Source organism: Chiloscyllium plagiosum, unplaced genomic scaffold, assembly GCF_037043375.1.
Source record: "Chiloscyllium plagiosum isolate Xiang-an unplaced genomic scaffold, Cpla_swu_hap1 HiC_scaffold_29, whole genome shotgun sequence".
NCBI classification, from domain to species: domain Eukaryota; kingdom Metazoa; phylum Chordata; class Chondrichthyes; order Orectolobiformes; family Hemiscylliidae; genus Chiloscyllium; species Chiloscyllium plagiosum.
The window spans coordinates 10,834,372-10,860,100 of record NW_028270167.1 but is presented as its reverse complement, the minus strand read 5'-3'; the positions used below and the strand labels follow the sequence as shown (position 1 = coordinate 10,860,100).

General features: G+C 42.1%; 1 protein-coding gene across 1 annotated transcript in view; it reads left to right on the top strand.

Moving 5' to 3' along the window:
- Window positions 1–25,729, top strand: part of LOC122540546 (uncharacterized) — a 56,320-nt gene that overhangs the window by 8,597 nt on the left and 21,994 nt on the right. Inside the window, exons 4-17 of the mRNA XM_043676412.2 lie at window positions 439–687; window positions 1,848–2,071; window positions 3,234–3,398; window positions 5,335–5,514; window positions 7,256–7,361; window positions 9,028–9,126; window positions 9,682–9,862; window positions 10,544–10,706; window positions 11,364–11,552; window positions 13,398–13,590; window positions 14,832–14,971; window positions 16,456–16,593; window positions 19,234–19,436; window positions 20,580–20,737. Coding sequence (XP_043532347.2) covers window positions 439–687; window positions 1,848–2,071; window positions 3,234–3,398; window positions 5,335–5,514; window positions 7,256–7,361; window positions 9,028–9,126; window positions 9,682–9,862; window positions 10,544–10,706; window positions 11,364–11,552; window positions 13,398–13,590; window positions 14,832–14,971; window positions 16,456–16,593; window positions 19,234–19,436; window positions 20,580–20,737 — 2,388 coding nt within the window. The remainder of the gene's footprint in view (window positions 1–438; window positions 688–1,847; window positions 2,072–3,233; window positions 3,399–5,334; window positions 5,515–7,255; window positions 7,362–9,027; window positions 9,127–9,681; window positions 9,863–10,543; window positions 10,707–11,363; window positions 11,553–13,397; window positions 13,591–14,831; window positions 14,972–16,455; window positions 16,594–19,233; window positions 19,437–20,579; window positions 20,738–25,729) is intronic.

Genomic DNA, 25,729 nt, shown 5'->3' with positions numbered 1-25,729 from the left:
GGCGGTTTCCACAGGAGGTTTCAAGAGAGAGCTGGATTATATTTGAAAGGGATGTCCACAGAGATAGGGCTGGAGGATGGAACTAGTCGTGTGACTCTTTTGGGAGCTGACACAGACACAATGGGTCAAATGGCCTCCCTCTGTACTTTAACATATTACGGTTCTATTTTTGAGGGTGGTGGGAAATAAACTATAAATGGGCTGATTGCTTGACAGCCAGCCAACATGGGCTCAATGCACAAAATGCTTTTATTATTCCACGGCTCCCTGAAATAGAATGTTGGTGGCCTCTGGATAGGATTGAAAGGCGTCTACTCATCCCTTACCTGATCATATGGCTTCAATAGACTAGGTCAATACAATAGCCTGGTGGAAATGGAATGACAGCTTCATTCAAGGGACCACAAGGCAAACATACCACTAACTTCTCTTTATCAGTCATTGGAGCCAGGAAGCCAGTGAAGTGTCCTCTGGGATACAGGGAGTACAATGGATCTAACAGAAGCACCTTCAACAATACTTGTGAACCATGCCCTGCTGGTTACTATGGGAACCACAATGATCGTCAGGTCTGTCTCAAATGCCAAGCAGGGGTGGTCTGTCTTCAAGGAGCTACCACCACCGATCCACCATCAAATGTGAATGACGATGAGGTTGTATCAGCCAGATCTTACATCTGTCCAAAAGGTATGTGTGCTTCAAGAGCAATATCTTCTCTTTCATTGCTAAAAAATCACACAATACCAGGTTATAGTCCAACAGGTTTATTTGGAAGTACAGTACTAGCTTTCAGAGCGCTGCTCCTTCATCAAATAATTAGTTACCAGCTGAAGGAGCAGTGCTCTGAAAGCTCAAACTTCCAAATAAACCCGTTGGGCTATAAGCTGGTGTTGTGTGCTTTTTAACTTTGTCCAGCCCCATCCAACACTGACACCTTCACATCATGGCTTCCCTTTCACTGAACGACTGATATCTGAACCAGCATCATGTCTAACAACACAATTTTAGTCCACTTTTGATTCTATTTATACATTTGAGATACTTGCATATTGAACTAATTGTGCAACTGAATTCCTGCCATTTTGGTGATGTACTAAAAACAGAGGAATATAGAGAGCAGAGAGATTCAGTTACACCTCATTCAAAGTTTGAAAAGTATCCAATACTCTCCAGCCCTCATGCTTAATACTCTATCCCATTGCTTTGTGGAATTGCTGTCTCCACTGTCTCCCCAGGGAATCCGTCTTGAATACTGATCACTCAACCTCAGATTATAGTCCAACTGCTCCTTCATCAGGTGGTTGTGGAGGAGCAGCACTTTGAAAGCTTGTACTTCCGAATCAACCTGTTGGACTATAACCTGGTGTTGTGTGATTTTTAACTTTGTCCACCCCAGTCCAACACTGGCTCCTCCAAATCATGAATACTGTATTGATGGCACAGCTAATTGTTGGCTGTGAAACTTAACTTGGATTAATATAACATTTGCAAATATCCTCAGCAGGGATTTAATAGTTCTGCTACTTCTCATACCTCTCTCCTCTTTTAAACGTTAAATTAACAAAATTGGGTTGAATGGGCATTGTACCAAAAATGCAGACTAACAGTTAACAGAAACTTATTTAAGGGAACAGAAATTTACTACTAATCCAAAATATTATTGTCCCCTTGATATCTGCTCCTTTCCACCAGCTAAACAGTAAACTCTGAAACCTTCATGAATAAAGTGAACAACTTAATGAGCTACTATTTGCTCAGAGCCTGCTATACAGAGTTTGCTAAAGGACACAACTTGTCAGAATGGATAATTCAATGAAAGAAATCACATTCTCCTCAATTGTTTGCAGGTCACTACTGCCCTCAGGCAAGCCCTGAGCCAATCCCCTGTCCGAAAGGTACTTACAATCCGAGCGAAAGAGCAGTGAGTGCTGACAGTTGCCTGAAATGTCCCACAGACTACTTCAACCATTTAATAGGCCAGGGAGCCTGCTTCTCCTGTGGCTCCCAGGCTGAGCAGTCTGAAGAAGGACAGGACATCTGTGTTTGCTATCAGAAAGGGGAGATCTTCCAGGTAACAATGCTCATTTGAAACCATTTGACTTCTTGATCTCTTATTGCATGAGAAAGCAATACAGTCTTGTGTTTAGTAATTTCCAACTTGTGACATTTGCAGTGCATTTGATGTCAATCAAACTTCATTAAGAATGTTGATGGCCAACTTTAGTCTCCACTACTCAGTCCATCCTCTGTTAAAACTGTGCTGCTAATGCAAAGCAGATCCCACCCTAAACCACCAGATGCTTGTCCAATTTCAAATGATGAGGCTACCTGCCCCTGTGGGAATTGGTGGCGCCACAGTGATATCACTGGCCTAGTAAGCCAGAGATCTAGGCTTTGGAGATGTGGGCCACCCCAGCAGTTGGTGCAATTTCAACTTCATTAATAAATTTGGAATTGAAAACTTGTGTCAGCAATAATGATCCTGAAACTATCATGGATTGCTGTTTCAAAATAATTCATTCTGGTTCAATAATGATCTTTCTTTAAGAAAGGTAATCTGCCATCCTTACATGGTCTGGCCTACATGTAACTCCAGAAGCTTAGTCATGTGGGTGCATCCTCACTGCCCTCTGAAATGGCCTTGGGCAGATAGGGATGGATGATAAGTGCTGGCCTTGTCAGTGAAACATGCAGATTCCATGAGAGAAGAAAAGAAAGGCAGTGTCATCTCCCAGTGAGGAATGATGGGAGTTGAGGGAGTGGGCCCTTTGTTTTAACCACAAGTTCAACTCAGGCCTACGTAGCCCCATGGACAAAAGCTGACTAAAGCAAAGTTCCAGGCCAGGAGGATCAATACAGAAAAGAACGAAATGTGACACCATATCCTGACCCTGCAATAGGCTTTCCCACTCATGTCTTTGCTAACAACCTCCTTTGCACCTATCGATCCCATGACATTGGTCTTTCGTATACCTGCCTTCCAAGCACTCTAGCTCAGCAGCTTCCTTGTCTCAAACTTCTGGGCACCCCTCTTCTCTCTCTTTATTCCTTTTCCATTACAACTTTGTTAAAACCAATCATTTTGACCGAGCTTTTTGCCATTCAGTCACTGTGACTCTGTTTCCATTCCCCCACCCTCTGTCAGGAGCTCTGAGGCATCTTCCAACTTATCCTCACAGTTGTTAGACAGGGAGGATGTGTTTTATGTAAATTAATGATTGGATCTTTCTTAGCCTAGTGATTCTCATTGTACATGTGCTTTGAGACACCGATTGGTATCTAAAGGAACAAGAGCATGCGTCAGAAAGCTGTACAATATCTGCCGAGATGGGACCAGCAGAAATCAGGATGGAGTCTGTCTCACAAATGATGAGTGGAAAGAATATTGTTCTCTGAAGGTGTGTATCCAAAAAGGACTTAATCAAGCTCCTTTTAAGAGCACGGGACATCCCAGAGAATAGCTTTAGAGATGTTGTCTCTGGAGTAATGTAAAGAAACTCAATATGTTCCAATCCAGAATCTCTATCACCTGAAGGATAAAGGCAGCAGATATATAGAAACACCAACACCTGCAAGTTCCCCTCCAAATCGTACACCGTCCTGACTTGGAACTATATCACCTTTCCTTCATTGTCACCAGGTCAAAATCCTGCAACTCCCTCCCTAATAGCTCTGTGGGGTTACCTACATCTGCAGCAGTTCAAGAAGGCAGCTCACCACCACTTCCTTAAGGTCAACGTGGGATGGGTAGTGAATGTGCACCTTGCCACCAAACAAAAGAAGTTAACAGGTTATTTGGACAGAATCCAGGCATAGACTTTTCTAACCAGAGCTTTATTTCACCTTTCACATCACAAACCTTCAAACATACTGATTACCTGCTCCCCAGCACCCAGTGAGGAGAGTTACATGGTACAATAATGATACGTAAAAGCATAGAACGTAGAGGCAGTAGCGAGCTATTTGAGCCCTTGAGCCCGTTCCACCATTCAACATGACCGCGGCTGATCATTCCGCTCAATACCCTAATCCACTCCTACCTTATTCCTTCATCCCTTTAGCCATGAGTTCATAAAACCCAGTGGCAGCTTTCCTGACATCTTCCACCCCCAAAATAATTGTCATATTTAGAGGACAGGGAAACGCACATGCTCTTGGGCTATTGAAGAATTGAAGTGCTCAATTATTGGCCATTTAAGGATCCCATCCTACAGTTGCTAATATTTTACCAGCTGCAGAGGGACACCCAGGCCTTTGTAGTAAGCCAGGCAATGTGAGGAGGGATTGCCTTTAGGTCCCTCTGGGTCCAATGGAGATAATCCTCCAAAGGTTATTTGCCCTTCCACTTTAACCTTTAATCCTCTTCCTGCCCATTGACCCCAGCACTGCACTTCCAAGATACCCCACTGACCCTGGAGTTCCCTGGGCTCTCGGTGGGTCTGCCTACAGTTCTAGCAGTGGGCAATGTTACCATCTGCCTTTGCAGAGACAAGAAAGACGTGGAAATTAAGATGAGACGTCCTCCTGTGACAGTCTCTCCTTGGAGTAATTAAAACTGCTCAGCATTAAATTGGTGTGGGGCAAACTTCAGAATCATGGGGTGTTTCTCTCCCCACCCTGGCTTTTTCACCAGGGGATGGGGACCACACCACTCTGTAAAATTCAACCACACATCATCGCCAGCTTTAGACATAACTATTAGACTCTGGCCATCTTTTGTGGAAATATTCAGCAGAATACATAACGCAGTGCAGTTTTGGTCTGATGGGACCTTCTGTCACTCTCCTTGTAATGTTTTTCTGATGTTTGTTCTGATAGTCAACAAGGGCGCGCCAGTAACGACCACTCCCCATTGTCAATGTTATGCCCACTTTTATCTTGCTTAAACTCCCTTTATATCCATCTAGAGTCAAGCAGCTACAATTACTTGTGAAAAATAATTTTAATGTTTTCAGTAAAATCATAAGGAAAAGTAATACTTCCTTTGGTAGAGTAGGTTGTGTTCTGAGACATGGGGCAAGTGTTTGAAAAACAGGTTAATGCTCTGAGGAAGGCCAAATTGGAGTCAAGCTGTTAACTCTGTTTCTCTCTCTATAGATACTGCTAGACCCGCTGAGTTTCTCCAGCAATTTCTGCTTTTTATTTCAGATTTTCAGCATCCACATTATTTTACTTTTATTTCCCACAATGTTTCATGTGACTTTGAACAGTTCACATACTGAAACATGGGTCCAAACAAATGTCATTATCGTACATTGCAATGCAGCTGTTTTGATATTTCTGCCACGCTGTTTTAACTGATCTAAGGTAACCGAATATTTGGTTATGTCACAGGTTTGCGCTTCCCCTGTCGATTACCAGGGGTTTGATCGAGTTCTCGGTCTGTGTCTCTGTCAGACACAGAGGTTGGACTCAGTGTGCAACTGGAAATGCAGGCAGTTACAGTGGAGCAGGCTGCAGATCACTTGTGAAGGAGGAGCACAGTTCCGTATCACTTTCAGAGATGGTTCAAAGGTAATGACAGGAGCTATTAAAAAGAAAGCAGCTTCTGTCTTGGTTCATCTGGTGATTGCACTGACTGAGTTAAACATAGAAACATAGAAAATAAGCCCTTTGAGTCTGCCCTACCATTCATTATGATCATCTAACTCAGTGCTCTGTTCCCACATTTCCCCCATATGCTTCAGTCCATTTAACACCAAATGCTATATCCAACTCCTTATTGAAATCGCACAAAGTTTCCATCTCAGCTGCTTTCTGAGGGAGTGAATTCCACTTTCTGGGTGAAGAAATTTCTCCTTATCTCAGTCCTAAATGGCTTACCCCGTATCCTTAGACTGTGACCCCTGTTTCTGGACTCTTCCACCATCAGGAACATTCTTCCTGTTTCTACGCTGTCTAGTCCTGTCAGACTTTTCGAGATTTCTATGAAATCCCCCTCATTTTACTGAACTCCAACAAAGAAATAACCAGCTTCTGCTCTCATCTGTGTTATAGAATCATAGAGTTATAGAGATATACTGTACGGAAACTGGCTCTTCGGTTCAACCTGTCCATGCCGACCAGATATCCCAACGCAATCTAGTCCCACCTGCCAGCACCCGGCCCATATCCCTCCAAACCCTGCCTATTCATATACCCATCCAGATGCCTTTTAAATGTTGCAATTACACTAGCCTCCATCACTTCCTCTGGCAGCTCATTCCACACATGCACCACCCTCTATGTGAAAAAGCTGCCCCTTAGGCCCCTTTTATATCTTTCCCCTCTCACCCTAAACCTATACCCTCTAGTTCTGGATTCCACCACCCTAGCAAAAAAACCTTGTTAATTTATCCTATCGATACCCCTCATGATTTTATAGACCTCTGTAAGGTCACCACTCAGCCTCCAACGCTCCAGGGAAAGCATCCGTAGCCTATTCAACTTCTCTCTATAGCTGAAATCCTCCAACTCTGGTAACACCCTTGTAAATCTTTTCTGAACCTTTTCAAGTTTTACAACATCCTTCCAATAGTTGAGTTAACTAATTGAAGACAGGTGGCAGGAAAGAGACTAAAATTAATTCCAGCACCTCTGTACGAGAGAGGGATATTGTTAACCAGGGTTCTTGCTCCAGTGGGACGATTGTCCTCTTCACTTGCTGGACAGTGATCTGGTCGAATACGTTGCCTCATCTGTTGTTGAACCAATGAAATTTTATCTCTGAGTATGTCAAGGTTGAGACTTTACCTTACTTGAAACACGTAGACTTTGACATGAGATAAAGTTGGGTTTAATCTCCATCAATTGATCTCCCATTACACAGTGAACAGACTGATTGTTACATTAGAGCTGCAAATGTGTTGCTGGAAAAGTGCAGCAGGTCAGGCAGCATCCAAGGAGCAGGAGAATCAACGTTTCGGGCATGAGCCCTTCTTCAGGAATGAGGAAGAAGGGCTCACGCCCGAAACGTCGATTCTCCTGTGTCTTGGATGCTGCCTGACCTGCTGCGCTTTTCCAGCAACACATTTTCAGCTCTGATCTCCAGCATCTGCAGTCCTCACTTTCTCCTGATTGTTACATTAACTGATTGTAACATTGAACAAGACAGAGCTCAGATTTGATGTCCCCACAAGTTGTTGACACTGGCTCCTGTGCATTTCGTGGAAGAATTGATGTTGAGGTGATTTACCCACTGTAAATCTATCAGCAATGCAAGGGGTTAAAAACATGGAATTGTTTCAATACAACAGAACTATATGTGTCTCTTTAGATTGATTTGCCTTTAAAAGGTATTGGAAGAGTTTTGAACAGCAGAAACATCATCGAGGGAGGCCAGTGTCACCAGCAACAACCAGTGCACTTGGTGGAAATGTCTGGTAAGAATTTATTGTGTGCACTTGCATAGAACTTACTAAGCTAGAGATGGTTTGGAAGAGATTTACCAGGATGTTGACATGTATGGAAGCTTTGAATTACAAAGAAAGGCTGGATAAGCTGGGACTTTTTTCACTGGAGCAGAGCAAGTTGGGAGGTGACGTTATAGAGGTTTATAAAATCATAAGGGATATAGATAGGGTTAATAGTAATCCCTGAGATGAGAGATTTCAAGACTAAGGGGCATATTTTTAAGGTGAGAGGAGAGAGATTTAAAACAGACATGAGGGGCAATTTTTTTATACAGAGGGTGGCTCGCATGTGGAATACACTTCCTGAGGAAATGGTGGATACAGGTGCAGTCACAATGTTTAAAAAACACTTAGACAAGTACAAGAACAGGAAGGGTTTGGTGGGATATGGGCCAGGAGGAAGCACGGAAGACAAGTTCAGACCAAAGGGTCTGTTTCTGTACTGTACGACTTTATAAAAGACACAGCACTCTCTCAAATCTCAGCTTCCTAAAGGTGGAGAGATTACTAAGTTCCACTCCCATTATTGCGTGTTCACGGGTTGGTCTATTCATTTAGACACAAATATATGAACTAAGCTCTGGTCTGCTTCAATTAGCAATAACATAATGGTTGTCCTTTACTGAGGGAGGAAGCTAATGTTTGAATAAATTGGCAATGAGCTGAAGTCAAGGGCTTGTATCTTTGCTGTTCAGCTGGATTAAGAAATATAGTTCTTGTTGAGGTAATCCTTCCACTAAAGATATTTCTTTTTGAAACCTTTCAAAAGGGAAGTTGGTTATGACATGACAGGGCAAAGATTGGACACAATGTGTTAGAAATGGGAATGTTTGAACTGTTTCCTGGATGGGAAGAATGACCTTTTCTTTTGTGGGGCTACATCCTTAGTCACAGCGATGACTTGAAATAGATTTGATATTATTCTGAGACAGGCAATTTTTCTGGAATCCTTGATGTCGCCTAGAACCAGGCATTGGCTCCTTATTAACAGAAATGTGGGACCAAATGCCTGTCTCAGGGCCTATTCCCAAAGTTAGGCTGCTCATAATCCAATCAATTTATAAATGAACAATTGATCCTGAAAAGACCACTGGAAGCTATGACCAAAAAGGGAGGATTCTTAATGCTTGCCTCACCTGCAAGTGGACCCTGGAGGAACACAAGTAGTTCTACAGAACCACTAAAGACTCTAAAGGCAGCCCACCCTCAGTCTCTTCCCAATTGTCAGCTTCCCCGGAGTTTTCGTTGATCTGACCAACATCCACTTTGCTGGAGACATCTCATTGAAATTAGGCGAGAGGTGCAATTTTAGTTGGACTTTAAGCCTACTCTCGGTTGTTTGGTCTATCCAGTCATGTCACCAGTCTGAGCCTTTTCAAGACCTACCCCAATGTTTTGTATGTTTTACGGTGCCTACTTCCATCTCATTCAGTAAATTCTTTGCCCTGTTTTCTCATTGATGCCATGATCCATGTTTGAAAAAGAAGCAGCCCTTGAGTACTCTGACTACAAATGGCTGACTAATGTCCTAACGAAAATGTATTGCTGATGCTTAATTTTGTCATTTAGCAAGCTTACAGTTCAAGGCGTACAGAATAGGTAGAAAATGATATCTGTATTTAATCATATTTTTCAGATGCAGGTTTTCTGGGTGTTTATGATCCAGATCCCATAAAGTTAAAGAATTTGCTGGAGATGAATCTGCAACATCATCCATTAATAAATGTGTCTCCAGGTACTGATATATTATTTAAATATCACTTCACACTCATTACCATTTTGTCGCTGCTTGTGTATCTCCTGCTATAACTTTATTGTTCTTTACTATTGTTTGTAATCTCTTGGGTGGCATGGTGGCTCAGTGATTAGCACTGCTGCTTCACAGCACCCAGGGACCCAGGTTCAATTCCAGCCTCAGGTGATTGTCTGTGTGGAGTTTTCACATTCTCCCCAGGGTCTGTGTGGGTTTGCTCTGGTTTCCTTCCACTGTCCAATGATGTGCAGATCAGGTGAATTGGCCATGCTAAGTTGACCATGGTGTTAGGTGCATTAGTAAAGGGTAAGTGTGGTGAAATGGGTCTGGGTGGGTTACTCTTCAGAGGGTCGGTGTGGACTTATTGGGCTAAATGGCCTGATTCCATATTGTAGGGAATCTAATCTAATCATCCATTAACCTGATCTAATCTACTTTCTGTCACAAAAAGGGATTTTTCGGAACCACACTTATTCTTCTTTGGCGTGAGGCTTCATTTTGAATTTATTCTCAGACTGTGTGTCTATTATCCCTTAGATAATGCAACATCACGAAGTCCTGGTGATCCTGAACCTCGCTGGTCAAGAATGTCCCAGTTTGTTGACTCTACCACGAATGGCATTCTGTTTTTTGGCATCTTCAACCCCACCACCTGCATCCACTTTGGGAGTATTATCCTGTTCACTGTGTCCAGTGGATATTACCCTGTGTACAATATGTATGTATCATAGTTCATCAGTTAAGATCTTTAGCACTATTCACCCATTTAATATCCCAGCATGTGATTTTTGGAAAATTATTACCTGAGAATTGATAAGCATGTGGCAAAGAAAAAGAAAAACTCTCTTTAAAATTGAATCTTCTATCATTAGAATAATATTGACACAGGTAACTTTACCAGTTTGTAATATGGAATGATAGAGCGCACAGATGTAGAAAGAGAATGTTAGACTGGAGAGTTATAAGCTCAGAATTAAATTAAGGTATTTACAACACACACACTGAAAAATTACTTTATACAAAGTTGTACGATTAGAAAATTATTTTTCTCATTAGTGACTGAGGCAGAAACTATGCTAAATTTTAAAATTAGATTCATTAGTAGAATAAAAGAATAAGAAAAGAAATTGTCTCAGTGCATGAGAAAGTGTTCATGTGTAAAGGATAAATACCATCAGAGACTGGTTGAGCTGAATATCTTGTTACCACGCAATGAAGGTTATTCAACCTTTATATCTATCACTACACATTGGTCAAGGTTTCATAGACCATCACCCATTTGGACGGGACGCCTGGAGACAGGAGACACTAATAATATCCAAACATTTTCGTGAGGTTTATACACAAGGTTGATAAACAAAATTAGCAAGAGAAAGACTGAATTGTTTTTACTTTCTAGTGAAAATCTTTACAACACTAATAGTGAGTTTGACTGGGGAGCATTCCGTGGCCTTGCAGAGGAGATGGAACCCAACTCAAGCACATCCTGGCTTTTATTGTATCGCTTCAGACAACCTGGGGTGCACGTCTTCCAACTGAACAAGGACCCTCACAAGAAGATGGTATGTGTTCCAATTACTGCTCTTATGTTTATTCTCAGTCTCTGAACCCTTAGTTCTGAATTTTTAATGATGCAAGGTGTTCACATGCAATGTACCTTGAAAGTACTCCGCATTTCTGAATTAAATTTTCAGCCATTAAATTCCAAAGTTATGATTCCCTTCCTGGTGAACTTTGTAAAAACACAGTGATTATATTGACTTCTTGATGAGAAATTGTTAAGATAAAACAATTTCACTAAATGTTCAGATGACCACTGCTGGCACCGTGTGTATCGGTCAGCTGCACTTTTGGTTACAATAAAGTAGATGTTTTGTCACCATCTTTTTAAGTTGGGATCTGCAGGCCCCACTTGGTTTTGTCTGATGGAGCAAAACTATTTGGTCGTCTAATAGAAGAGGTTCTTGTCTTAATTTGCTGCATGATATAAAACGGCTACATGTTACATTGGTGTGATGGACATTGTTATAAGGATTATGGAGAGATCTGGTCGGTAGGTCATGCTCCTTTAAGATCCACAGCTGTTCTGCCTTTCCTCACTAAAGTCCTTGTGCTGTCATCCAGTCTGGTAGAGCTTAGTGCAGTCTTTAGCTTGAACCATGTCAGAACCATTACCTCACGCAACAGAAATATTCACAGGTCAATTGTTCTTTTTCCAGTATATCCGAGTGATGCCTGTCGGGGGTCAGTGCTATGAAGAAGGCCCCTTCTTCCCAACCACAGCTAGAAACATGATCCGCATCGGTATCAGCAGGAGCCCAGATTTACTGCTGAAACCAGACTGGCTCCTCATTTCCAGCTTGCTGTTAGCAACAGTCATAACAGTCGGTGTTTATGCAGGATTATTGGTAAGCAAGGCATCCAATTATAATTCATAGAATCATAGTATCCTTACAGTGCGGAAACAGGTCCTTTGGCCCAACAAGTCCACACTGACCCTCCGGAGAGTAACCTACCCAGACCCATTCTTCTACCTTATACTTCCTCCTGACAGATGCACCTAACCTACACATCCCTGAACACTATGGGCAATTTAGCATGGCCAAGTCACTACCTGTACATCTTTGGACTGTGAGAGGAAACCGGAGCACCTGGGGGAAACCCAAGCAGACACGGGGAGAATGTGCAAACTCCACACAGACAGCCACCTGAGGCTGGAATCAAACCCGTGTCCCTGGCACTGTGAGGCAGCAGTGCTAACCACTGAGCCATAATTGTTAACATAATTGGGAGATGTTGCTTTTCGGCTGGTCATCCCTAACTTTGATCAATGTGATATCATGGTGTCACTGCATAATATTACCTGAATAATAAGGGAGGCATTTATTTGGGTTCATAATCCAGAACCCATGGTTAATGTTCTGAGACATAGGTTCAAATCTCACCGTGGTAAATGGTGAAATTTGCAATCAGTAAAAATGTGGAGTAGAAAAGCGAACCAAATAGCAACCATGTACTCACTTTCAATTGTCATAAAATCCTGTCTGGTTAACTGATGGAAGGAAATCTGCCATCCTTATCTGGTCTGGCCTACATCTCACTCTACAACCACAGCAATGTAATTGATTCTTAACTGCCTTCCAGACAATTAGGGATGGGAAATAAATGCTGAACCAACCAGCAATGCCTAAAACCCATTAATCAAAAGAAGAACTATATGGCAGCTTTATTTGAATATGCATTATAAGATGAATTTGGCATCATTAAAAAAATTTAGGAAACCTCTGCTCAAACCTTTCAGAACGATTAGGGTTTTTACCTCAAGAAGGCAACAGATGAATGCTCCACATATATTGTAAGCTGTGTGCAAATTGCTCATTATATTTTCTTTCAATTAAATTAAGAGACGTTAATTTACAAAAACAGTGTATGAAAACAGTCATTTTAATGGAAGCTTATTTTCTCTTGGTGCAATTTCAATGCACAAATTAGCTGCTGCTTTTCCCACATGACTAACTGTACCAAAGTACTTTAATGACTGAAATATACTTGGGAAGCCCTTCTGAAATGAAATGTGCTATATAAATGTAAGTCTTTTATTTTATCCCAGGTTGGCAGGATAATCATTGATAATGTCACTTATCCAGACTTTGGTGGGGAATATGAACTGGATGTTACAATTGGCTTCAGCACTCCTGGATGCCAGAGTCAAAAAAGGAAAGCAAGGTGCCTGCCTCCTAGCTACTTTCTGGCAACCTCAACTGCAGTCTCTGCTGGTGTCCAAGTAATGGCCACTGGGCTGAGGTACTGGAAGGTTGCCTGTGCCTGTGGAGAGGTATCTCAGTGTGAAGTAATGGGAATAAATTTAACTTGGGCAGAAGAACCAAACAGGATCTCTTATGAGAGTTGCCAGATATATATTCCATCCAATAATCAATTTTATTGAGAACAGTGGAATGATTGTTAGATCTGAAGAAAAATGGCCAAGCCTCCCCTTAAGGGGAAAAAACTGGAAAAGCTCAGCAGGACTGAGGAAGGGTCACCGGACCCCAAACGTTAATGCTGATTTCTCTTCACAAATGCTGCCAGACCTGCTGAGCTCTCCCAGCAAAGTCTGTTTTTGTTTCTGATTTGCAGCATCCACAGTTTGTTTGGTTCAAGGTGAACTTGTACCGTACTCTCCTCTAGAAAGGAAGAAGCATGAAATGATAAATTTGGTGGGTAGAAAATTTTGTTTAAGCTCAACTCTTCAGCTTCTCTTTAGAAAGTGCAAATGGCCTGAGAAAGCAACTGTTGAACCAACCTATCGGGAACTACACAAAGTGTACAACTTTGATGATTACTCTTCGAAAGGAGCTGCTGTCACCACCATTAAAAAATTCCATCGGAGTCTACACTTCAAGGAACAAATTGAGGGGAATGAAGATGATAGGGAACAAGGAGATGGTAAGTTTAACTGAGTCATAGAGTCATATAGCATGAAAACAGACCCTTTGGTCCATCTCGTTCATGACGACCAGATATCTCATATAAATCTAGTCCCATTTGCCAGTATTTGGCCCATTTCCCTCTAAACCCTTCCTATTTATATACCCATCGAGATGCCTTTTAAATATTGTAATTGTACCAGCCTCCACCACTTCCTCTGGCTCATTCCATACATGCACCACCCTCTGTGTCAAAAAGTTGGCCCTTAGGTCCTTTTTATACCTTTTCCCAAGCTATGCCCTCTAGTTCTGGACTCCCTGACCCCAGGGAAAAGACCTTGTCTATTTCCCCTATCCATGCCTCTCGTAATCTTGTAAACTTTTATAAGATCACCACTCAGCCTCGACACTTTAGGGAAAACAGCCCCTGCCTATTCAGCCTCTCCTTATAGCTTAAACCCTTCAACCCTGGCAACCTCCTCTTAAATCTTTTCTGAAACCTTTCTAGGTTCACAACATCCTTCCAAAGCAGGAAGACCAGAATTGCATACAGTACTCCAAAAATGGCCTAACCAATGTCCTGTTCAGCCACAACATGATCTCCCAACTCAATGTTCTCATCTCTAAAGGCAAGCATACCAAATGCTTTCTAACTATTCTATCTAATTGCAACTCCACTTTCAAGGAACTATGAACCTGCACACCAAGGTCACTTTGTTCAGCAACACACCCCAGGGCCTTACCATTAAGTGTGTAAGTCCTGCCTGGATTTGCCTTTCCAATATGCAGCACCTCACATTTATCTAAATTAAACTCCATCTGCCACTTGGCATTTAATTCCAAGTCAACCGCAATCAGACATCACAACTGTACAGATGTATAGTAACAAAGCGCATGTATCAAGAATTCATTCTAGATGACTGATGAGATCCTACCTGTCATGTGAATTGGCATCTAGCTGCATGGATTGCTGACTTTTCTATTTTGTACTGAGCAGCTTCATCTAAGGTAGGTCATGAACTTATTTAAACAAAGTAAAATTAATTTAGAGAGAAAGACTTGTATTAATACAATTAAGTTCTGACATTTCTAAATGCCTGGAAGTATTTCATCTATAATGATTTTCTTTGCAGTACGACAAACATACCTGGGATCACAGTGATTCATACGCAGCAAGATCCCACAGCTCAAGTTCTCTTAAGATCTTTTTCGATCTTCACAATTTCTTTCAGAAATTAAATAAGAACTATTTTATCTTAGATTCTATTCTGAAAAATGATGAATTTTGGGATTATGAGAAGCAAATTGACCTGGAGTCCTTTAATGCCAACACATTCTATCAAATTCTGCTGAAGCAGTCACTTGCTGTGTCTATCAGATTAAGTCAACATAAGAATGAGGTAAGACATATGGTGAGCTGTGTACATTGATGTAGCCTCAGAAAGAGCTTTCAGTTAAACAATTCCCTCACATTTATATCCATTGTCTTTTCCAACACTGCAAATTATTTCAAAAGCAATTTTGTTGTTTCATAAAATTGCCAGGTGTGAGGTGATAACTTGGCTTCTTTTTTATTCATTCATGGAATTTGAGTGTTGGTCTGGAATTTATTGTCTATCGCCAATTGCCTTTGAGAAGTTGGTGGAGTTCCTTCTTGTACTGCTGCAGTCCTTGCTATGTAGGAACCTCATGATGCCACTAGGAATGAAATTCTAGAACTTTGACCCAGCAACCAGGAAGGAAGAGTGATATAGTCACAAATAAGGATGGTATGTGACTTGGAGGGAAATATTACAAATTGTGATGTTCCTATGCCTCTGCTGCCTTGTCATTCTAGATGGTGGAGAAAGTTTGGAAAGTGCTGCTAAAGTTGTGTTTGTGAAATACTGCAGTGTATTTTGTAGATGGTGCACAGGTGTGTTGGCGATGAAGGGATAGTATGTTAAAGGTGGTGAATTGGATGCCAAACAAGTTCACTGCTCTGTGTTGGATGATGCTGGGATTCTTAGCTGGTGTTGGAACTCCTGCACCCATCCCGTCTCCTGGCTTGAACTTCGTAGAAGGTGACAGGTATTGGAGAGACAGGAGGTGAGTTACTCACAGCAGAATGACAGCCTCTGACTTGCATTTGTAGCTGTGATATGTAGGGCAGCACGATGGCTCAATGGTTAGCACTGCTGCCTTGCGTCATGAGGGATGCAGACTCGAATATAGCCTCTCATGACTGTTTGTGTGGAGCTTGCACTTTCCCCCTGTGTCTGCGTGGATTTGCTTCAGCTTCCCCCACAGTCTAAAGATGTGCAGGTTAGGTGAATTGGCCATGCTAAATTGCCTCATAGTGTTTGGGGAGTGGGTTGGCAGGGGGAATTGCAGGGTTACATGGATAAGGTAGGGGGTTCGTCGAGGTAGATGCTCTTCAGTTGGGGGAGGGTTTGGTGTGGTTTCAATGGGCCGAATGGGATTCTATGATCTATGTATAAGTTTGGCTATGTTCAGTTTCTAGTCAATTGTAACCTCCAGTGGGGCATTCAGTAATCATGAATATCATGGGGCAATGATTAGATGCCCTCTTGTTGCCCTCATTGCCTGACACTTGTAGTGAAAGTGTAACTTGATATTGCAATTTGTTAATTAATATTTCTGACTTGACACCGAAACTTTCACATCCATATTCAAGTATACTCACTTCTGTTCATTCTATTGACAACCCAATAGAACCATGTTTTGCATTTTTTAAAATTAAGTTTTCATTGTAAAAAAATGTAGGACATACATATCAGTGTCCTATGACCATTGCACAGAGGGAACCAAGAGTAAATATTAGCTTCAAATAAAGTATTAAGAAGTTCGATATAAAGATATCTTCTAAATCTCTTCTTGACAGGTGAAAACATTGTACCAAAAAATAGATCGGGAGACCACTTGTCTCAGGGAACTATGGATGGAGAGAATGCACTTCGCTGGAAGATGTGTAGATGTGAACAACAAAGACATGGAAATGCATGAGAAAATGTGCCTCAAGGTTGGTTTTTAAGACTGCCATTGCATTTTGAGCTTGTGGATGCTAATTAGAATAACTTACTTGGACTTTGTTCCTCTAGTTGCGTACTGTACAACACACAGTAAGCTTCTGTCACCAGCCCCAGTCTATCACAATCTCTTTCACCCCAGACCAGGTGGTGTCTCACCCCTGAAGTTCCTCCTTAAATATAATTTGCCAGGTCATCCTTGGCTGTCCCTTTCTTCTTCACCCAACTGGTGGTGTCCATTTCACTGCCGCTCAGGTAGCACATGTCCAGTAGATGAAACATGTGTCCTGCCAGTCTCAATCATCTTTCTGGCACAACATTGTGCACATGACTGTAGCCACTTCTTCACCATGTATGTCTCCAAGTGAAGCCCAAGATCTTAAAGAGGCAAATTTGATGGAAGATGTCTAACTTACGTGGCACATTATGATTTTATCTGCAATAAGTAATCAGTATACATATCATCAAATAGTATTGTGCCAATGAAAATCAATGCACAGGTCTTTCTGACAGGGTGCAACTAGAATGAGATGAGTAGATCTGAATGAGGAAGGAAAAATTAAACATGGGGACAAGGCTATGAGGGACTCCTGAGTTGTACGTTAGTCTCCTCCACATCTCCAGCTCTCCTCAAGTGGACAACCTCTCTCCATTGTTTCTCTATGTCCTAAACTCTTGACAGTTTTTAGGCTCCAAATTCTACCGGCTGTTGTTTTGCTCTAGCTTCTAGATTTTTAACGATTCCAACCTGAAGATGAGTCATGGACACTTGGAGTAGACCCAAGTAAATGCAGGGTGCCCTCACTTAAAATTGGGGTGTTATTCCTAAAAATTGTCAACTTGTGTTAAAAAAACATAGTTTGAGGTGAAGCACTGACTCCTGTAGGAACGAGTGCTCACTGGGCTCTGGGCCACAGGCTGAGACTGTAACTGGTTCCAAGCCACACTGTAGTTGTTATCTGGTGGCGTGTTTCGGGGGATCCATGGCATCCTTCTTGCTGGCTACTGATGTCCCTTGGGGTCCACTTGGGCCATTTATTTGCTGAGAATGTGCTTCTTGTCAGGGCCTGGACATCCTTCCCTCCTCTTGGCTAGTGGACAATGGGAGTGTGTCTCTCTCTGATGTTGGTTCCTGTGGTGGATTGCGAGGGAGTGGTAGATGGGGACACATGGAGGAGGGGAGCTGCTGAGTCTTGTCTGGGCTGGACACTGGGGTGATGGCCTCTCTAGTCTGGATGACTCTCCTGCTGGCTGTGGGCCACAGCTTGTAACAGGGGCCGTGCTCCTCCAGCCCTGCCGATGGAAGGAAGGGGGTGCTGTTGGGGTGCTGCCAAGATTGTGGGTCAGGGTAGGAGAGGATGGTCTACCAAGCCCAGCACTGATCTGCATGCTGCAGATACAGAGAGGTGAGGAGCAGGGGATCTAGTACTGAAGCCTGTTGAGTGGGGAGTGATTAGTGTGGACCTTGGGTATGATGCAGCTCAACAAGAGACCACAAGCTAGAGGCTTAGGGTGGCCTGAAGTATTAGAGAGTGAGAGAGAGAGAGAGAGAGAGAGGGGTCAGCAATGGGTCCAGTGAAACACATCAGTAAACAACATTGAGCATTATGCAATTTGTGTGCCAATGATACGTTTGGTCCTAAGAACTAAGTGACATTATAGCAAAACAATGCTAAAAGGGGCAACCTGAAATAAGGATTGTCTGTATTTACGATTGCTGTTCTCCATGGTGGATTCTGGTTTTGCACGAGTGGAGCAAGTTCTAGTAGAAAAGTAAGAAAATAAAATAAAAGGAAATTGGCTGATTGAGCAAGTCCCCAGATCCCTCCTTTCCAAAAATATATTCACCTTTAAAATTGTTCCAATAATCATTGGTTGTAGAGGAAATGTTAAATAAACCATAACTAAGACTGTTAGCTTACAGAATGGGTTGCATACTCATTGTAGCTAATAGGAACTGTTGAGTTATATCTCTCAGACAGTGTGTGATATTCCTTTAATAGACATGCACATGATATCATGACCATATTATAGCATGTGACCTGATTCCTGATGAAGGGCTTATGCTCGAAATGCCGACGCTTCTGCTCCTCAGATACTGCCTGACCGGCTGTGCTTTTCCAGCACCACACTTTTTGACTGTGGCCTAATGGTGTATGGTCTCAGGCTTCATCTTACTGAGACCACTTGCGTCATGATACCCTGAAGGAAGTAGTCTACAGCATGTAGCTAAAATGTTCAGTACACCAGACGTAGCAGTGCCTGTGACTGTAATATATGTAGATACCAGGAGCTATAACGGTGTCAAATGAATCTTTCAGTATTATCCCATACCTATGGCACAGTAGCTAACATAAATGTAACCTAATCAGGTGTAAATATCCTGCAGAAGTTTAAAAGCCCATCATTGCCTGGTAAGTTGGATAACTTTCATAGCAGATTCTGAAGGCAGAGCAGATGAGGGTTAACAGCAGTGGCCGTTAATAGGGAGACAACTCCTTGATATCGTACTTGGAACCCAGCTGAATATGTTGTTTTTATAAATTGAAGACTTGTGTCTTGAATTCACATTCCTGAATGGGTTGGAATTGAAGACATGACTGGCTGAATCCATGCCTGTGTTATCCTTTCAGATAAGGACCGAGATTGAGAAGCGAAAGCATATTGGGGTGGAGTTTGAAGAGGTTCTGAACAGACAGCAGCAACTACTTCGCAGTGACTGGAGATGCCGAGAGGAGCATCACATCTCCTTCAACACAGTCCTGAGAGAATCAGTCCGGTTTCTGGAGGAACACACTGTCAATAGCAAGGGAGACAAGATACTACCAAGCACCAGGTAGTGATCCTGGATCATTGTAAAACGAAGTGTTGGCAGGTGGGAATGTAGTTGCTTTGGTGAAGTTAGTAGGCTACAAGTATTCATTGTAATTTTCTTCATTCATATACCATTCATAAAAGTTTTAATCTGTTTCTCAACCTCTTTTTCTGACACTCTGTTTCTCATTCTGCTTCTCTCTCTCTGCTTCTCACCCTCTGTATCCAGCAGAAAGTATAGATGGAGTCAGTGGATGAAAGGCTGGTTTGTGTGATGTACTGGGCTGTGTTCACAGCTCTCTGTAATTCCATGTGGTCTTGGGCACAGTATTTACCATACCAAGCTGTGATGCATCTCGATAGGATGCTTTCTATGGAGCATCTATAAAAATTGGTAAAATCATTGTGGACATGCTGAATTTCCTTAGTCTTCTGAGGAAGTAGAGGAGTTGGTGTGCTTTCTTAACCATAGCATCCATGTGGATGAACCATGACAGATATTTACTCCGAGGAACTTGAAGCTCTTGACCATCTCCACCTCAGCACCATTGATACAGACAGGAGCATGTCCTCCACTCCACTTCCTGAAGTTAATGACCAAATCCTTCATTTTGCTGACATTGAGAGAGAGATTGTTGTCTTTACATCATGCTGCTAAGCACTCTATCTCTTTTCTGTACTCTGTCTCGTCCTTGTTGAGATCTGACTCACTACAGTGGTTTCATCAGCAAATTTGTAAATGGAGTTAGAGCTGAATTTGGTTACAGTTGTGTTTGTATAAGGTGTTTAGCAAGGGACTGAGTATGCAGCCTTGTATGGCACTGGTGTTGAGGATTATCATGGAGGAAGTGTTGTTGCCTGTCCTTAATGATTGCTATCTGCGGGTCAGGAAGTCAAGGATCCATTTGCAGAGTGCTAGGTCTCAGAGATTTAGTTTATTCAGGAAAATGAGGTTTGGCACAAGATTCAACACAAATTTCAAAATGGAAATTATAAAAAGTCATAAACAATTTGCTAAGTAAAAATGACTGCAATGTCAAAGCAACAAACTGAGAATTTCCACATAACAAAAATCGTAATGGCTACTGTTCAAAAGTGTCAAGCAGCAGAGTTAACCTGATGAAACTCATTTCCATAATTATTCCATTGTAATGTCCTCTTGCAGAGTTGCTGAGCAGTTTGAAGCATTGATATTACAAATGTCAGACGCCATCACAAGCGAGTGTCAGAGATTAAACGCTTGGGCTCTCCTGGGGGATGGAACAGGTGCCCAGCTAGTGAACAAGAGCACATCAAAAGCTCTCTCTAAGGAGGAACTCATTGGTAAAGAAAAATTATGTTCATTATCATTTCCCAGTTAAAATACTAGATTTATTTCTTGCTAAAGTATTGTAGAATGCTGGATGACTTGTGATAGTGAGGTGTGAAAACTGGCATTGATCAGGTGGGTAAACTGTTGGTATGGCTTTTTGAAAATGGTAATCAAAAACATATATATTTTGCTAATTCTTTGTATCTTTCAAGAAAGCCAGGAATGATTTTGACAATAGTTGTCAAATATATCAGTTACTTTAATTGTCTGTTAATATCTCACATGAGGAGATGTGCAATGAATGCATTGAAACGTTTATTTAAATATGCCAGATTTAGGAATATCCTGCACTTGGTGAATATCTACAATGCACCCTGATTTCCTACAATGCACTGGGGGAGGTACATGGGATGCTAATCACATAGACTGTTTTATGACAGACCGTTGATGAGATTCTTGAGTGTTCCTGCATCAATCCAGGCAAATGGAGAGTATCTCATCACACTCCTTAGTTGTGCCTGAAACCCTTTAATGAAGAATGGGTCTTTCATGAATGCAATCAAAAGACATCCCAAATTGATGAGTTAATATGCAAGGGGAAAATTGCAGGACATAGCACCAGTGAAAGAGAATGACTCCCTTAAATTCTATTGTAGATTGTATGGACCTACAACACACATAATTCCTGAACACGGAGCCCCATTCCAATTCTCCCCTCGCACCCCACCTCACCAGCATGACTTTTTATGTGGGAAACTGTGTCTTATTAACCAGATTGAGTTTTTTGAAGAGGTGAGAAAGAAGGTTAATAAACGCAGAGCAGTAGGCGTTGTCCATATGAACTCCAGAAAAGCATTCAGCAAGGTTCTGCGTGGTAGACTGGTTAGTAAAGTTAGATCACACGAGATCCAGGGGGAGCTAGCCAATTTGAGACAAAATTGATTTGAAGTTTGGAGACAGAGGGCAGAGGTAGAGGGTTGTTTCCCAGACTGGAGACCTGTAACCAGTGGTGTGCCAGAAGGATTGGTGCTGGGTCCACTGCTTTTCATCATTTATATAAATGATTTAGATGTGAAGAAAAGAGGTAAGTTTGCAGATAACACCAAAATAGGTGGTGGCATATTGGACAGTGAAGAAGATTATGTCATGGTAAAATGGGATCTTGATCAGATGGGCCAATGAGCCAAGGGTGTGGCAAATGGAGGTTAATTTTGAAAAATGTAAGGCAAATCAGGGCATGAAGTGTACATTTAATGGCAAGATCTGGGGAATGCTGCTGAACAAAGAGAGCTAGGAGTGCAAGTGCATAGTTCCAGGAAAGTGGACTCATAGGTAGACAAGATGGTGAAGAAGACATTTGGTATGTTTGCCTTATTAGTCAATGCATTGTGTATAGGTTGGGTATGGGAACACTTCCTCATGCTTATGCTCAAAACGCCGATTCTCCTGCTTCACAGATGCTGCCTAACTGGCTGTGATTTTCCAGCATCACACTCTTGACTCTGACCTCCAGCATCTGCAGTTTGCACTTTCTCCCTATAGGGGTTGGGAGGTCATGTTGTGGCTGTTTGGGACATTGGTTAGGTTATTTTTGGAATACTGCATACAACTCTGGTCACTTTTCTATAGTGAAGATGTTATTAAACTTGAAAGGGTTCAGAAAAGATTTACAAGGATGTTGCTGGGACTGGAAAGTTTGCGTTATCGGGAAAGGCTAAATAGGTTGGGGCTATTTTACCTGGAACATCACAGACTGAGGGGTGACCTTACGGAGATTTATAAAATCATGAGGGGCATGGATAGGGTAAATAGACACAGTCTTTTTCCTCGGATGGGGGGGGGTCCAAAACTAGAGGGCACAGGCTTAAGGGGAGAGGGGAAAGATTTAAAAAGGACCTGAGGGGTAACTTTCACATAGAGGGTAATGCGCATACGGAATGAGCTGCCAGAGGAGGTGGTGTAGGCTGATATAATTGCAACATTTAGAAGGCATCTGGATGGGTATATGAATAGGAAAGGTTTAGAGGGATATGGGCCAAGTGCGGACAAATGGGACAAAGTCAGATTAGGATGTCTGATCGGCATGAACAAGTTGGACCGAAGGATCTGTTTTCGTGCCACATAACTCTATGCCTCTGCAGGTAGCAGGTATTGAAAGATACTCCAATTGTGAAATGTCAGAATGTTGTCATTTTAAAACTCACTTTAATTTCACATGACAGGAGCTGATGGAACAATCCGAGCCTGTGACCTCCTCCAGGTGGATCAGCTGACTGGGCTGGTCACTCCGCATCCGGATGCTGTTATGCTTCTGGCCAACAAATACATCATGCCTGTACCTGAAGGCCATTTCCTGCACCCTCAGACTGGAAAGGTGCTGCCTATTGCTGGCAACGTGTGTTACGATTCCACAAGATCTCAGCTTATCCCGTTCACGGACTCAACAGGTTACTTCCCCAAAGCAAAGAGCCAACTGTTAATATAAGAAAAAGATACATGTTAAAGAGCTGGAAATGTGTTGCTGGAAAAGCGCAGCAGGTCAGGCAGCATCCAGGGAACAGGAGAATCGACGTTTCGGGCATAAGCCCTTCTTCAGGGCTTATGCCCGAAACGTCGATTCTCCTGTTCCCTGGATGCTGCCTGACCTGCTGCGCTTTTCCAGCAACACATTTCCAGCTCTGATCTCCAGCATCTGCAGACCTCACTTTCTCCTACATGTTAAAGACCCTTGTAGAAACAATGCATCAGAGTCATCATGTGTGCTAATTAGAACAATTATATTTAACACAATACATGAAACATTTGCCCAATAACTTTGTTAGATACTGATAAATAAGGGAATAATTCATGAGCAATCAAGCTGAGCAGGGAGATGAAACTAGTAATTAGTTCAACTCAGTCATAGAATTATAGAGTGATGCAATGGAAAATATTTCTACCTTTTTCACACAGCTGCCCTATTACACCCAATGTCCTGCTTTTTTCCTATGGTCCTGTGAATATTCTCCCTTCAACTTAGTATTTATCTAATTCTCTTTTTGAATCTTGCTGTTTTAACCTGCTTTCAGCAACTTTTCATCCACTTCACCCTCTTTATCTTGTTCAAAGGCACTGAATAACTAAAGAATTTGAGGACCATTTCATGCCTCACAGAATTGTTCTATACACCTGGGTGAGACCTTTCTCATTCCAACCCCTCACCATCAGCCAACTCCACAAGGCATTATTCTCTTTTTTTCACTTGCTCTATTCCCCTGGATATTACAGAGGAACAAGTCCTCCTTTTTATTCATTTATCTAATATGGGTGTCACTGGAAAGGTCAATTCTTGTCCACTTTAATTGTCATTGTGAACATGGTGGTGAGATGTTTTCTTGAATAAAACTGTGTGGCTTGGTAGGTCAGAAGGCAAATATGAATGAAGCACATTACTGTGGATCTGGACCTGCATATAGACTTGAGTAAGGACAGCAGATTTTCTGATTTAAGGAACATTAGTGAACCAAATAGATGTTTACAGCAAGAAAGTCAACATTTTGGCCTGAAATGTTGACTCCCCTATCCTCAGATCCTGTCTGGCCTCCTGTGCTTTTTCAGCTTCACATCTCTTGACTCTGGCTTCCAGCATCTGCAGTCCTTCGTGTCTCCAGGTGTTTATAGCAACCTAGTTATTACATACTGACCGTGTTCATTGTTAATTGTTATTACAAGTTTTATTTGATTAGTTAAATTTAAATTTCCGAGCTGCTGTTCTAGGATTTGAACGTGGGAATATCGGAGCAGGGGTTGGTCATTCTGTTCCTTGAGCCTGTTCCAACATTCTAAATCATGGCTGATTGCCTATCTCAACACCATTTTCCTGCACTATCCATATATCCCTTGATTCATGAGTATCTGGAAACCTGTTAATCCCTGTCTTGAAGATGCTAAGCTTCTATTGCTCTCTGAGGCAGAGAATTCCAAAGACTTACGAGACTCTGAACAAAGAAATTCCTTATCTCCGTTCTAAATGGCTTGCCTCTTAATGCATGACAGTGTGTCTAGATTCCCAGGCAGATGACACATCCTTTCTCCATCTATCCTGTCTACCCCTTTAAGAATTTTGTCAGTTTCAATGAGATCACCTTTCATTCTTCTACAGTCTAGAGAATACAGGCCCAGATTCCACAAACTCTCCTGACAGGACAGTTCCATCACCCGAGCAATTAGTCTTTAGGTGCTTTGTTGCATTTCATCTATGGCATCTATATTGTTCCTGAGGTAAGGGGACCATAAATATGCACAATACTCCACGTCCTATCTTACTAAGGTCCCACACAGCTGAAGCAAGACTTATTTACTACTGTACTCACATCGTCCTGCTTTAAAAGCCAGCAGCCCATTTGCCATCGTGATTGCTTGCTGCACCTGCAATTGACTTATAATTGTTGGATCATTAGCCCAGTCCTTGGGATTACGAGTCCTATGACAAATTCACTATGCTACTGCGCTAGAATTATACATAAAGCATCAGGTAAATGACTTTTAAAACAAAAAGCAAAAGCAGCTTTAAAAACCTGAAAGAAATAACCAGTGAACATTATAGAGTCATAGAGTGATACAGATCCTTCCATCCAGCCAATCCATACCAACCATATTCCCAAACTAAACCAAGTCCCACTTGCCTGCATTTGGCCCATATCCCTCCAAACCTTTCCTATTTATGTACCTATCCAAACGTCATTTAAATACTGTCATACATATACCATTTCCCCTGGCAGTCTAGGGTGGCACGGTGACTCAGTGGTTAGCCCCAGGGATTCAGGTTTGATTCTAGCCTCAGATGACTATCTGTGAGGAGTTTGCACATTTTCCTCGTGTCTGTGTGGATTCCTCTGGGTGCTCTGGTTTCCCCTCATAGTCCAAAGGTGTGCAGGTTAGATAGACTGGCCATGCTAAATTGCCCTATTGTGTTCAGGCGAGGTGGGTTAGCCATGGGGAATGCAGGGATAGGGTTAGCCTGA